This window comes from Corvus moneduloides, chromosome 7 (assembly GCF_009650955.1).
Source record: "Corvus moneduloides isolate bCorMon1 chromosome 7, bCorMon1.pri, whole genome shotgun sequence".
Lineage (NCBI taxonomy): Eukaryota > Metazoa > Chordata > Aves > Passeriformes > Corvidae > Corvus > Corvus moneduloides.
The window spans coordinates 17,201,258-17,213,820 of NC_045482.1; the positions used below are offsets into that span (position 1 = coordinate 17,201,258).

A 12,563-nucleotide genomic window follows, 5' to 3' on the forward strand; every position below is an offset into this window, starting at 1 on the left:
AAGCAGCAACCAAACAAAAAAAAAGCCAAACAACCAAAAAAACTCAATCAGCCACAACCCAAAACCAAAACAACCCCCAACAACAAAAAACCCACACTCCCCCGAAAAAAAACCAAACGCAAAACTAAATCAATAGTCCCCAACTGCGTTTCTACCCCAGCGTTAGTCTCCTTTATTGCCTTTCTCCTTGTTCATCTTTTTCATTTTCATTCTTCTGTTCTGAAACCAGATTTTGACCTGTCTCTCTGTGAGGTTTAAAATCCTAGCTACTTCGTAACGGCGGTCTCGGGTGAGGTACATGTTAAACAGAAATTCCTTTTCCAGTTCCAGAGTTTGATACTTTGTGTAGGGACAACGCTTTTTCCTCGTTGAACGAGCGTGGATCCAGTTTGCTGCAGGGTTATCTGGAAGAAGGGAGGTATACAGGGAAGGGGGGGGGTGGGGGGGGGGGAAGAGAAAGGTCGTTAAATTAATTTAACGAAGGATGGACTGTTTTCACAACTTTGGAGGAATTATCATAAAAGCCTTAATGCCCCAGTCTGTTTACTGTACAAATGATGTCTTGATGGTAGGTGGTTATGTGGAGTCTTTTATGGGTGCTTGTTGCTGCTTGCGCTGGGGTAGGCGTCTAGACGTTTTTATAGGTTAGTAAAACTATCAGTTTTGCACATTCGAGCCTTACAGGTTTCGGCAATAAATCAAAGGGGCAATTTCTTTCTTTCTTTCTTTCTCTCTCTCTCTTTCTTCCTTCCTTCCTTGCTTGCTTCCTTTCTTACTTTCCTTCCTTCCTTCCTTCCTTCTCTATTTCCTTCTCTTTCTTTCTTTTTCTCCCTCTCTCTCTGCCCCGATTCCTGTCTCTATTCCTCTCTGTCTCCCCCAGTCCCCATTTTGTTTTGATTGCCTTTTTCATTTATTTTCTTTTTCTTGTCCTTCTTTCTTTCTTTTTTTTTCTTTATTTTTTCTTTTTTACTTACTTGGGTCAAGTTGCTGCTGTTTCTCCTCTTTCAGATCGCTGTTCGGGCTGGGGTTGTGGCTGCAGGCGGCGGGGTCCTTGGAGCTGCCGGCAGGCGCTTTCTCCCGGGGCTCCTGGAGGAAGGAGCTGCACGTGTACTCGGGCACACCGATCCCCTGGGACTCCCGAGACGAGGAGCACTCAGTCCTTTTGGAGGAGGAGGAAGAGGAGGAGGAAGACGAGGAGGCGGCTGCTCCCGTCTCCGGCTTTATTCCGTAGTGGCGCCCGTTGGAGGAGCCGGAGCTGGACACGGAGCCGCCGCTGCTGCTGCCTCCGCTGCCGCTGCCTCCGCCGCCGCCGCCACCCGGGAAGCCAGGGAAGGGCTCAATCCAGGAGCGCACGTAGCGGCCAGCGTCGGCTGCCCCTAAGTGGGGCTGGTGCATATAGGGGTGGTAGATCCCGGTCATTGCCGCAGACGGCTGATGGTGAACAGTGGACCAGGAGGTGGAAAACACGGTAGATTTTGGTGCAAAGCTACAAGAGGAAAAATCTGAACTCTCTGCAACACCTGATGGCCTGGAGGTCGCACTGTGACCTCCCTGGACGAATCTACTCCCATAAACTTCTTCGCTTTCATGGCCTATGAGAGAATCGACATAATAGTTACTTATGGTGCCACTAGACGACATTTTAGGCTCCCCTCTTAGTCATATAAAAGGTTACACTGTTAACTGTATATGATACCCTCCCGGAGAACAATCGTAGTATTTTGCAGACTGCAACCCTCAACCATTGGTTGCGGAGCCCACGTGATCATATTTACCAATACTGTGAGTAAATCAATCCGCTAAACTGGAGCTGCTGTGATTAAAAAAAAAAATCATCATCAACAACGGCCCCGCACGGTGCGCCGCACCGCCTGCGCCCCCGCACCGCGCCGGGGCGACCCGCCCGCCTGCCCTGCCTGCCCTGCTGCCCGCTTGCCCACCCGTCCTGTCCGTCCTGCCCTGCCCGTCCTGCCCTCCCCTGCCCTCCTCGCTTGCCTTCCTGCCCTGCTCGCCCGCCCGCCCTGCCCGCCTTCGCTGCCCGCCTGTCTGCCCTGCCTTCCCGGGGCGCGGCGGGCGTGGCCGCGCTGGCAGCCCACGGCCGCGGCGGGTGCGGACTATTTCTTCACCTTCTTTGAGTGATTTCTGCCATTCATTTCTTATTCAATGAGAGGCAGGGTGTTTAAATAAATCCAACAGCCTTGGCTTGCTAATCACACTCCAAGCTGCTGAGGGAACCCGCTGGGAAAGGGGGATTCTTGCCTGTAAAAACAAACCATCGCAAGCTGGGACTGTAACGACTTCTCATAAAACAGGAAAATGTTACAGTAAAAGCACATTGCGGTACTTCCATATTTCAGAGCATGTGCGGGTATTATTATCCGCTCCCCCCACCCCCGGACAGAAAGTTTCCATGGAAAGGATACACTTTTAAAAAGAGATGCCCATTGTATTGTTTTAAAACAGGTGGAAGACCTCTGTAATGATTTTATGCCTTTCAATAAAAATTTTATGAGGTGTATTTGATTATAGATTAATGTGTCCCTAATAAAATGGACGGATGGAAACAGCAAAGCCTGTGTCTCTGAGCACAACTGACGTGTGGCTGAACACATGCTCCTCTATCTGCAGAACTTCGGGGCTACACAGCCCTAACAGAGCCCCCCTTAAGGTGTCCAGTGCGGCCCGGGAGGGACGCGGGCAAAGGCAACCCGGAGGAGGCCGTCTGGCCCCGCAGCTGCCAGCGGCGGCCGCGGGCAGGGGCCGTGCAGGCTCCGGCCCGCGGAGGGCACGGGGCTGTCGCTGCCTGCAGCTCGCCGGCAGAGCTGTGTCCTCCGCCCCTAGTTCAGGGGGAGCCACGTTCAATGCCTACGTGAAATTTTTTGCCTACTTTGCTTTCTTTTCCATGCCTTCCCTCCCCACCCTTCCCTCCCGGCCTGGTTTTTCTAGCCCGAGAGAAACGATGCCCCGTTAGTATTGAAAAGTGGATTACCCATGGTCTTCTGCCCACGCCTGCTTCCCCGGGCGAGGGACGGTGGCTGTGTCGGGATCTGGAGGAAACGCAGAGAGTTAGTGGCGAGCCCGCAGCACAGCCCGCCGGGGCACGGACAGCAGCGCTGGGAAAACACTTCCTACTCGCGGGCTGTTATGAGGAAGGGACTGAAATTCCTGTTTATTTAATGATTTATTACTCTCCTAGGTTGTTTTCTTCCTTTTTTTCTTTCTTTTTTTTTTTTCCCCCTTTGCCTTTACCTTATTTTTCCCCCTTTTTACTTTTTTTGGTCTTTTGACTTCAGCATTTTCTTCTGCGATTTTTTAAGTTCCATTATATCGCTTTCTAAAGGCAGGGTTTGTGGTATGGTGAAGAATTGTCCCTCGCTTCAAACAGATATAAATTGGTGAAGCAGGCAGATTAGAGTGAGCCTCCTTTTTTATATACGTTAAACACTTGGTATGGAGCCAGCTGTTTACTTCCCACTGCCGAAACTTCTTTGGTGGTGTAGCGAGTATCTTTAAAGGAAAAGAAAAGGCCGTGCGAATGTATGCAATATTTGAGGAGTTGGGGTTCTTTTGTTGGTTTGGGGTTTTCGGGTTTTTTTGGTATTTTTTTCTTGTTTGTTTGGGTTTTTTTGTGGGTTTGTTGGGGGGTTTTTTTGAGCATCGTTTTGCTGTTTGTTTTTGAAACGGGAACAAGCACGAAGTACCTAGGTGCTTGCAGCTCACGAAGTTTCAAAATGATGATGCCTTGGTTTGAAGAATATATAACCTCTTCCCTATGAGTAAATGTGCACATGAGGAAGTACTGGCTTAAATTAAATATCAGCGACGAAAGAGCAAACAGAATGCCACCAACAGCATTATGAGCAGTATCTGTCACCAAGTCGCACAATATTGGCACTATCTTGAGTTTAATTTCTTGATTTAGAAACAGCTTAGGGGAGAAATGGGCGTTGATTTTGAGCAAGCTGGTTTCCCTTCCCAAACAGTAGCCACGCTACTTTTCCAGTACCGTTTGAAGGTGAAAGTATGCCCAAGTATTTGCACTTCAATTTGAAGTCATGTTCATTTGCAAGCTATTTGCAGTTCTACTTAGTATACGCGCTCACACGGGCATTCACCCGCTTTCACGCACACATGCCTTTCCCCAGCTTCCAGCTCAGAGCCCTGCTAATACCATTTTTCAGCTGTGTACAGAAAGGGTTAAGAGTCGTGAACGTCATTAGCTGGATGTGTGCTACTAAAATGGAATTGCGCGAAATAAAACGATCTCTGAGCAAACAGAAACGATGCAGGGTGACAAAAGTAGGTCTGAAGAGGCTGGTGTACTTTTGTAAGCACGCCTGGGAGGGTTTCTGCTCAAAAAAAGCCAATCTCGCCAGATGCTGGGAATATTTGGAAAGAATATTTTTTCCATCCACGGTCTTTTGAAAGCTGTTGAGCCGACCGAAAACCTAGCTCCTTAACGTTTACTTATAACCAGCTTTGCATTTATTATGGAGGGTTTTTGTTGTTTTTTCCTTCTTTTTTTTTTTAGCGAGCAAAGACAGAAATCGAAGCCTGCACATTGTAAGCACACAGTGAGTGATATTTTTTAAATCAACGTACGAACGTCAAATAAAATGACACACATATTCCTGACAGCTTGTAGTAGAAAGATATTTTTATCACTTACCATTTACGAGTTGTACGAGTTGATTGGATGAGGATGTCCAGTTTAGGTCATAATATTTTACAACTTATTTTATCCGGTCTCTCTCTCTCTCTTTTTTTTTTTTTTTTTTTTTTTTTTTTTTTGGTTTGGTTTGGTTTGGTTTTGATTTTTTTTCGTTTTGGTTTGTTTTTTGGGATTTTTTGCATTCAGTTTGTCAGACTGTGAACAGCACACAACATTTTATCAATTAATCAATTGTTTACAGACACATTTATAAATTAATTAGGTTTACATCATTTCCCGGCCCAGTCTCCACCCCACCCCTTAGGAAAAAAAAAAAAAAAAAAAGGGAAGGGGAAAAAAATGGAGGAAAAGAAAGAATGCCAGGCAGACACACACAAAGACCAGAATATGGTAAAAAAGGCACACCAGTCCAAAAAGTTGCTGATAGAGAAAGATCAGGAGACCAACCTGCATCCGTGCTTTAAACAGTTGTAGAAAACCAAAGGAACCGCAGTAGTTTACAGAGTTTATTGCATTATACATGCAAACAGAACATGCACAAGAAGGACAATTTGCTGCTGAACGACTACTATTCCACATATGCACCACAAGGAAATGTCTACAATGGAGAAGAAGGAGATATTCCATTTTACGAAGGACAATCTCTAAGTTCATTTGCGAGGATAGTTACATTATAATGTGCTTCTCTTTCCCCCCGCCCCCACAGTTTCCCCCCGCTCTTTTTCTGAAAGTATTGAATGTAGTCAAAATGTTATGGCCCGTGTAACAGCCCCACATAAATACCATTTTGTTAGTAAAAACATGAAAAAGTCACATTGCTTGGATGTTCGACAGTTCCAATAAGTTAAGACCAAATGATAATATTCAATAATAGTTACCCTGCATTACGATGAGAACAAAAATAAATTACACGTGCTAGGTTTTATATATACTCATCATAGTAATACATATTCACTTGCAGCGCTAAAAGAAGGACGAAGAGTCACATTCTATCAGAAAACAAAACAAAACAAAACTGGAAAATGCCGGGTTTTGCCAGAGTCTCTCCTGCCTTTATCAAGTGGCGGTGCTGTGCCCATTCCTCACTGGTGCCCCCCCCGGGGTTAGGGTTTAAGAGAAGGTCAGATTAGCGGTCAGTTCCCGGATTCGATTCTCCCTGCTCATCTTCTTGAGCTTCATTCTGCGGTTTTGAAACCAAATCTTGACCTGCCTGTCAGTGAGGTTTACGCTCTTACTGATCTCTAGACGGCGCTCTCGAGTGAGATACATATTGAATAAGAACTCTTTCTCTAATTCCAGTGTTTGGTGTTTAGTATAAGGACACCTCTTCTTTCTGCCACTCTTTGCAGTTAGCCAATTGCTTGTTGGAGTATCAGACTTGATTTCCTCTATCAAAATCAAAGAAGAAGAAAACAAAAAATCAAAATACCTCAGACTGTTAGAGTGTACCCTTGGCCATGACCCCTCCTCTGCAGTGTCTGGCAGATATGGTGGATGTGGGCATTAAACACCGCTCGGGTGAGGTGTGGGCTCAGTGAGGGGACATGCTGCCAGGCTGGGCTCGCCTGTCCCCAGCACGGCACCCTGCCCTGCGGCCACCCCGCTCTCCTGCTCCTGCCAGTAAGGGTCTTTCAAGTTTTCGGCCGGCGTTTAACATTTCAACAATATTTAACCTGCCATCCGCCCCATGGACGCATCTTAACGGGTCTAGCCTCGCCATGGCCGACTCGGGCTCCCACGACAATTGCCACGAAAATATTCCAATTACAAAACAATGTCACACTGTATTTTGAAGCAGCATCCCCACACACATCAGCTGAATCACACAAGAACACCTATAAACAGATATAGACATTTCCCAGACAAAATGATATACAAGAAATTACGACCCCCTGTCTTGGAATTTTTTTCATTTTCCTTTTATGTTTTCTTTTCCCCACCAGAAAGAAATCTACCCCACATCAAGCTAGACCTGGGCTACTAAATATAATTCAGATAAAGAAATTCTCAATGCACACAGAGGGTAAAAATCGACCTAGAGGTTGCAAAGTACATTTTGATAAGAGAAAATTTCTCGTTTTGGGATTCTTCGATACACGCCGTTTGAAAGAAAGGCGTTAGTGCACTTTAGAAGGGAAAATAAAATCAGTGTGCTACCACTTTTAGCTTTCAAAAGCATTTCAAAATACTGGTGCACTTTAGGAGACCAACCCAAGGTTATCTAAAGCATCACATTGAAATATTCAACCCTTGGACCAGGGAGATAGCGGGCTGCTGTTTTCATTGTGCATTTCTTTCCAACTTTACCCAGCCTGGTAGCACCTATTCCTCAACTATTTTAAGAGGATCGTAATTAACTCTAAATGCAATCAAACCGCAGTAAGGCTCAGTGGAAAATAAATAAATAAATAAATAAAAAAAAAAAGGCGAAATACTACGAGAGAAAAGTTGAGCTGCTCGTATTTTACAACCTCCGGACCTGCTTTTTTTAGAGGTATGGGGCTGCTTTTGGCTGCTGCAGCGCATTACAGAGCACACGGCTATATTCCCCGCATCACAGAGACTGTCTGCGTGCACGGGAGAGGCAGATCTCTACGGAAAATCTTTGGACCGTTTTGTGTAGCATTTTTGCCTGCCAAAATCTTCAGAGAGACAGCACCTGCAGCCCGATACTCCTTAGCATTAAATGTGATGGCTGTGATGCTCGTTAGTATATTCGAGCGTGCTTTATGGCGCTGGCGTGTTGGAGTTACACCACGGCACGGCTTAAACTCGGTAATACAGACCTTTACTCTCCTTCTCCTGGACTTCTGGGCTGGACACGGAGCCTTCGGGCAGACAGCTCCGCTCCTCTTGCAACGTGGACTTGGGCTCGGGACTTTCCACTTGAGAGACTTTAGCGGTGCTGTCTTGGTTGTTCGGGTTTTCATTCATTTTCTTTTCCAGCTGAAGTTGAGCAGATATCTGCGGTTTGGAGCTGCCGCGAGGGTTTAACTGTAACATTACAGTTGAACTCGTTTCAGGGCTATTATTGTACTCTTGGGTTTTCCCAGTGGCGTAGGTCTGGCTCAGTCTAAAATATCCTGGGACAGGAACCTCGGGGTTCTCAATGGGGCATGATTCAGACACCAGCCTCTGGTAGGAAGGGACGTCTGCAGAAATGAGTTTGGATCTCTTATCGGAATACATGCAGCAATTGCTTTCTTCTTTAATATTTGTAGTGAAGGAACAAGTGGGGACCTGCTGTGTAACAGGTTGCTCTATTCGACAAGATCTGTTCGGGTCTGTCCAAGTGTCTACTTGAGGTATATAAGGATGTACATTCATACCCATATTTTGGTGATTAACTTCTCTCTTAGCCAGAGACGGAAGGAGTCCACAGGTTTGCATCCCATACGTCCCAATGTCTGTGCTAGGTGGCATATACATGCTGGCGCTGTTGGAGTAGAAACTGTCACTCCTGCACGCACTGATGAGAGAATCTACTAAAAAAGTATTAGCGGCAGGAGAGCTGTTGGGAAAGGACATTTTGGGGCGGAATTTGAGGAAGAGAGATTGTGTCCTTTGTAGGCTGACATCTCTAGGAAAACATTCCCGTGTAATTGCGGATGCCTCCGCGCGACCACATGACAGGCGGGCCAATGGCAGCGCCCGCCGCCCCGCGCTCCGCCGCCCCGCCGCTGACGCGCCCCGCCGCGCCGCCCCGCCGCGCCCCGCCGCGGTCAACAGCGCCCCCTGCGCCGCCGCGCCGGCACCGCACCGCGCCCGCCGCCCGCGCTGCGGCACCGGCCCGGCCCGCGCCCCGCCGCGCCGCGCAACCTCCGCGCCCGCGGAACCCCCGGGGCGGCGCGGCGGGCGCAAAACCGCGCCTGCCCGCCATGGCTCCTGTAAAAGCCCCGCCGCTGACAAGTGCGGGGACAAAAGGTTGCGGGATTTATTAATGCGTATTAAGGAGAATCAGGGGCGATCAATAAAACCCTCATCTACATTCTCGGGCTACTCGGTAATTTTCTTGCTTCTGAAGCTTTTTCAAGAGTTATACCCTCTGTTGCCGCGCACGGGAAGATATTTTATTAACAAATCAATCGAGACTTTGTAAAGGATAAGATTAATAGTTAAGATTTAGCATAATGGCGTTCGCGTTATGAATTATTGAAAATTATACTATTGATTTTTTTCCTAGCTGCTAACCGAGAAGGTCAATTTTTGTTTTAACACAAATCGTCAAATATTAAAAGGTGGACTTTTGTCATAACTCGAATTTTATAGGGAAGCTACATTCCTAAAATTATTTTACAATGCTCTCTCCCGACCGCCTGGGAGAGAGGAAAAAAAAAAAAAAAAGTGGGTTTTTCACTTGCCCTGCAAACCGAAAGCATCCAAAAGGTAATTTCTCCTTCTGTAGTATTGCTCATTAAAAAACATGCAGAAACTCATATCCTCACTGCAAGTCCTTTAACTCCTTTAAGCAACTTTTTCTTTTTTTTTTTTTTAAGAATGATAAATGCATCTGTATTATAAAGCAAACAAACAGCAAAGAAAGCAACCAACAGAAGGCAACAGTAACTGTCTACATGGCAGATCAGAGTTTTCCGTCCCAACATTTGAAACGTGTTTTATTGTTTTTCCTCCCACTTCTTACCCGTATTTGCACCCGCAGCTACTACGTTTTAAATAGTGGCGGTAGAAACTGTTTATTACTCTTTATCGTTTTACTTTCCATTCTCTCTCTCTCTCTCTCTTTTTTTTTTTTTTTTTTTTTTTTTTTTTTTCCCAAAACTGGAGTATTTCTTATCCGGATTAGTGTTGTCAAGGACCCTCATCAAGTGAACTTGTTGATAATTTTTGTTTCGGATTCATTCGCCTGTTTATTTTGGGCCTTTCTACCATCAAAACACCCTTTCAGATCCCCAAGAGCAGGCAGAAGGTGAAAGGATAAAAAAAAAATTTAAATGCGTCTTTCGCACACTTACAAACATGCGTTTTCCACCAGCGCGGATTTGAATTTTCCTCTGTTTCCTGGCATTTGGATGTTTTTGTACTTTACCGTACGCTTTACACTGCTGGAAACAATAACCCTATTTAAAATTTCGCGGTGGCAATGAGACAGACCTTTTAAAACCTTATCGCAGCTGTTCAAATACAACATCATTGTCAGGTTAAGAGCCAGTGTCTTTTATAGCTGCAGTCTCCAGCTCCTGGGTTGCCGGAGAGTTTAAATATTACCTTCGTAATATTCGCTGCTCGCAGGCTCTTTCGGCAGCATCCCCTGCGCCTGGCGCAGCCCCTGCCCTCCCCGGGCACGCTTGGCCGGCGCCGCGGGCTGAGCCGAGCAGCGGGCGCTGCGGCGCGGTGGCCACGTAAGATCATGATCAGAGCCATGGCTAAGACTCGCCTGCGCCGGGGAAGAAGCCGCGGCGGAGCCCACGACGCTCCCTCCGAGCGCCGCGTCCCCCCCTCTCGCCTTCTAGCAATTTCCTCCTCTTCAACAACAGCCTGGACAACCCACAGAGTTTAAAGAAACAAAATACTATTTTTCTTGACGCAGTTTAAGACTTGACTATTAAATCTAATCAGGAATTTTATGCCCATCAAATGGTTCTTTCATAATCTTTATTTACACTGTAAGAAAAGGGGTCCTAGAAATATCCCAGCTGAAAGTATCAGCCCAGAGGTTTGCGGCGGGATTTGCCCAACAGTAAAGTTAAAACAATAAGCAAATGCTGAGCTCCTTTCCACGCCGGCCTCGCTGCTGCTGCTGCTGCTGCTGTTGCTGCTGCTGCTGCTGCTGCTGGAGGAGCTGAATTCTGGGCTCCTGATTAGACATGAGGGCTCTTTGATTTTTTGTAATTGAAAATATTAATTTCATGCATGTCACTACAGGGAAACTCAGATGACTGTTGTGATTATAATAATTTAAATACTGCGTTCAGGACTGGCAAACGGCTCCGTAAGACCCTTCGCTCACGGTAAATCATGAGGGGTTTTAAAACGGGCAGCAATTTTTTATCGAAAATGAACAGTAGAAAGTTTAAGTTTGATGTAGATAGAAGTTGAATAAACATGCGAGAGCCACTGGGGAACTGGGGACTTAGGCTCTGGGCATTTAATGTCACTATTGTTTTAAATCATATTAAAATGGAATAAAGTAATTAACATTAATAAATAAATCAATATTGTGCAATAAATGAGATATACAATCTACATTAATATAAAGGTTTTGCTCTCAGAGCCCCATATTTTTCCGAACGAGGGTGAAAAAATGCCCCAACCAATGGGTCCATGCAGATGTAAATTACTGTTTGTAATAAAGCATAGGTGGACATTACAGTTTTCTCCTCTAGCAAATGTCAGGGCTAAAAACTGGAGGTTACCAGACGTGGCAGCAGGGCTTAATTTTCACTGCCTTATCTCCCTGAACCTTATTACTGGTGATATGATTATGTTTTTGTCTCGGCTGTGCCGAGCATTCTCATAGTTGCAATTTGCTGTGTTTGTGTCTCATTATGTGAGGGGGATGGGAGAGGGGTACGAAAGAAGCTAGATATTTTGCAGATGCCTTCAGTAACGAAGGTATTGCAAGAAATGTCTTATTTTAAAAATAGTCTGGAACCCAGGAAGCTTTTAGTAAATTTCCTTTGATTTACTCGATTTCAGCATTTTATTTAGGGTATCTTTAAACGCACAGACTGTATATTTTATGCCATGCTGTTATATTGCAGGGACATTGAAGAATAGTTTTATTTAAGAAAAAAAAATTGGCTACAATATTGTGTCCTTTCTTCTTTTAATAAAGCAACTGTCACATTGCCCGGATTTCTATGTGCCATATTTTCATAGAAAGAGTCGGCGTCTGGGCTGAGGGCTCAGATCCTCTAGATTTTTTTTGACCGAGGTTAGGGGACGGACACGACATACTAATGACGCTATGCCTTTTCCTAAATATGAAAGCCTATAAAATAAACAAAATAGCACGCTGGTGTTTTCTTCAAAGGTGTTATTTTTGAGCGTAAGGATCGCACAGTAGCACTGACCGTACACTCAGCTTCGCCCGAAGCCCCAGCTCTTCTCCTATTGTATTTCCATATTTCTGTGGACACAAAAGTGCATGAGTTGATGAGATTTTAGCGTGTATATTGGTGGCCGGTGCAGCCCTCAGCCTCGGTATTTGTGCTGGACATTTATCTTCCGGCAGATTCCTGCCGCATTTATATTTTAATCAGAAAATAAGCAAATGCCCTTTTCGTTCTATGTAAAGGACAAGCCCAAAGACATTTGGAAATAGCTCACAATCTTTTCTATCTAGAGGAATTTAACTGAGAAAGGGGTAAAAAGGAAAAATAGAAGAGGTTACAGACTCGCACAGAATCATCACATTTACACAATGGTTCAAAAAGGAAGAAAGCGGCATTTCCGTGTTCTGGTGTATAGATATAATTTTTCAAAATTAACAGCACACCCTGGCTCCCATCACCCGTTCACATTCGCTGAGTTCGGCCTCACTGTAATTGGGAGGGGGTTAAAGCACTTCGTATGAAGCCTAATGGGCTCGGGGTTGGTGTGGGCTCTAGCAAGGAGCCCTCTCATGCCAAGAAAAACAAACACGAAAACTTCGCTCAACATTTCCTCCTTGGAGAGTGTATGTCCACCGAGAGACCAGGGCATTTTCCTCCGGGATACGGCTCTGCCTGCAAAGGCTACCTCTGGCGTCAAGGATCTCAAGGATTTTGGATTGTACAATGCCGTTTTATTACCGACGGAAAGGCTATTTCTAGGAAAGTGTTAACAATGAACTTCTAAAAAAAAAAAAAAAAAAAACCAAAACCACACACCAACAATCCAGCAGACGAAGTGCCAACAAATGCGTTCACGAGAGACTGGGCTTTTAAAA

General features: G+C 45.5%; 2 protein-coding genes across 4 annotated transcripts; both read right to left on the minus strand.

The window, feature by feature from the left end:
- Positions 1-50: 50 nt before the first annotated feature.
- HOXD9 (homeobox D9) lies at positions 51-4,747 on the minus strand. Of its 3 annotated transcripts, XM_032115177.1 has the most exons (4): positions 4,670-4,747; positions 2,990-3,047; positions 975-1,592; positions 51-404 (listed from the first exon to the last, which is right to left on the minus strand). In XM_032115177.1, exons 1-4 carry the CDS (start codon positions 4,670-4,672, stop codon positions 163-165), a joined length of 921 nt encoding a protein of 306 aa, XP_031971068.1. In that variant the 5' UTR covers positions 4,673-4,747; the 3' UTR covers positions 51-162. The 3 variants fall into 3 exon arrangements, with proteins under 3 accessions (XP_031971068.1, XP_031971070.1, XP_031971069.1); XM_032115179.1 differs by lacking the exon at positions 4,670-4,747 and having other exon boundaries at positions 2,990-3,179; XM_032115178.1 differs by lacking the exons at positions 2,990-3,047; positions 4,670-4,747 and having other exon boundaries at positions 975-1,886.
- Positions 4,748-5,164: 417 nt separating this feature from the next.
- HOXD10 (homeobox D10) lies at positions 5,165-8,303 on the minus strand. The gene is made up of 2 exons (XM_032115176.1): positions 7,459-8,303; positions 5,165-6,060 (listed from the first exon to the last, which is right to left on the minus strand). The coding sequence occupies exons 1-2, from the start codon at positions 8,198-8,200 to the stop codon at positions 5,783-5,785; spliced, it is 1,020 nt and encodes a 339-aa protein (XP_031971067.1). The 5' UTR covers positions 8,201-8,303; the 3' UTR covers positions 5,165-5,782.
- Between the last annotated feature and the right edge of the window lie 4,260 nt (positions 8,304-12,563).

Coding starts and splice junctions, on each gene's coding strand:
- HOXD9 (XM_032115177.1), bottom strand. Junction 1,593..2,989: donor GCGTGGGCAGAAGACCATGG/GTAATCCACTTT, acceptor ATTCTCTCATAG/GCCATGAAAGCGAAGAAGTT. Junction 405..974: donor ACAGCAGCAACTTGACCCAA/GTAAGTAAAAAA, acceptor CCCTTCTTCCAG/ATAACCCTGCAGCAAACTGG.
- HOXD10 (XM_032115176.1), bottom strand. CDS start 8,200: ATGTCCTTTCCCAACAGCTCTCCTGCCGCTAATACTTTTTTAGTAGAT. Junction 6,061..7,458: donor CCAGGAGAAGGAGAGTAAAG/GTCTGTATTACC, acceptor TGATTTTGATAG/AGGAAATCAAGTCTGATACT.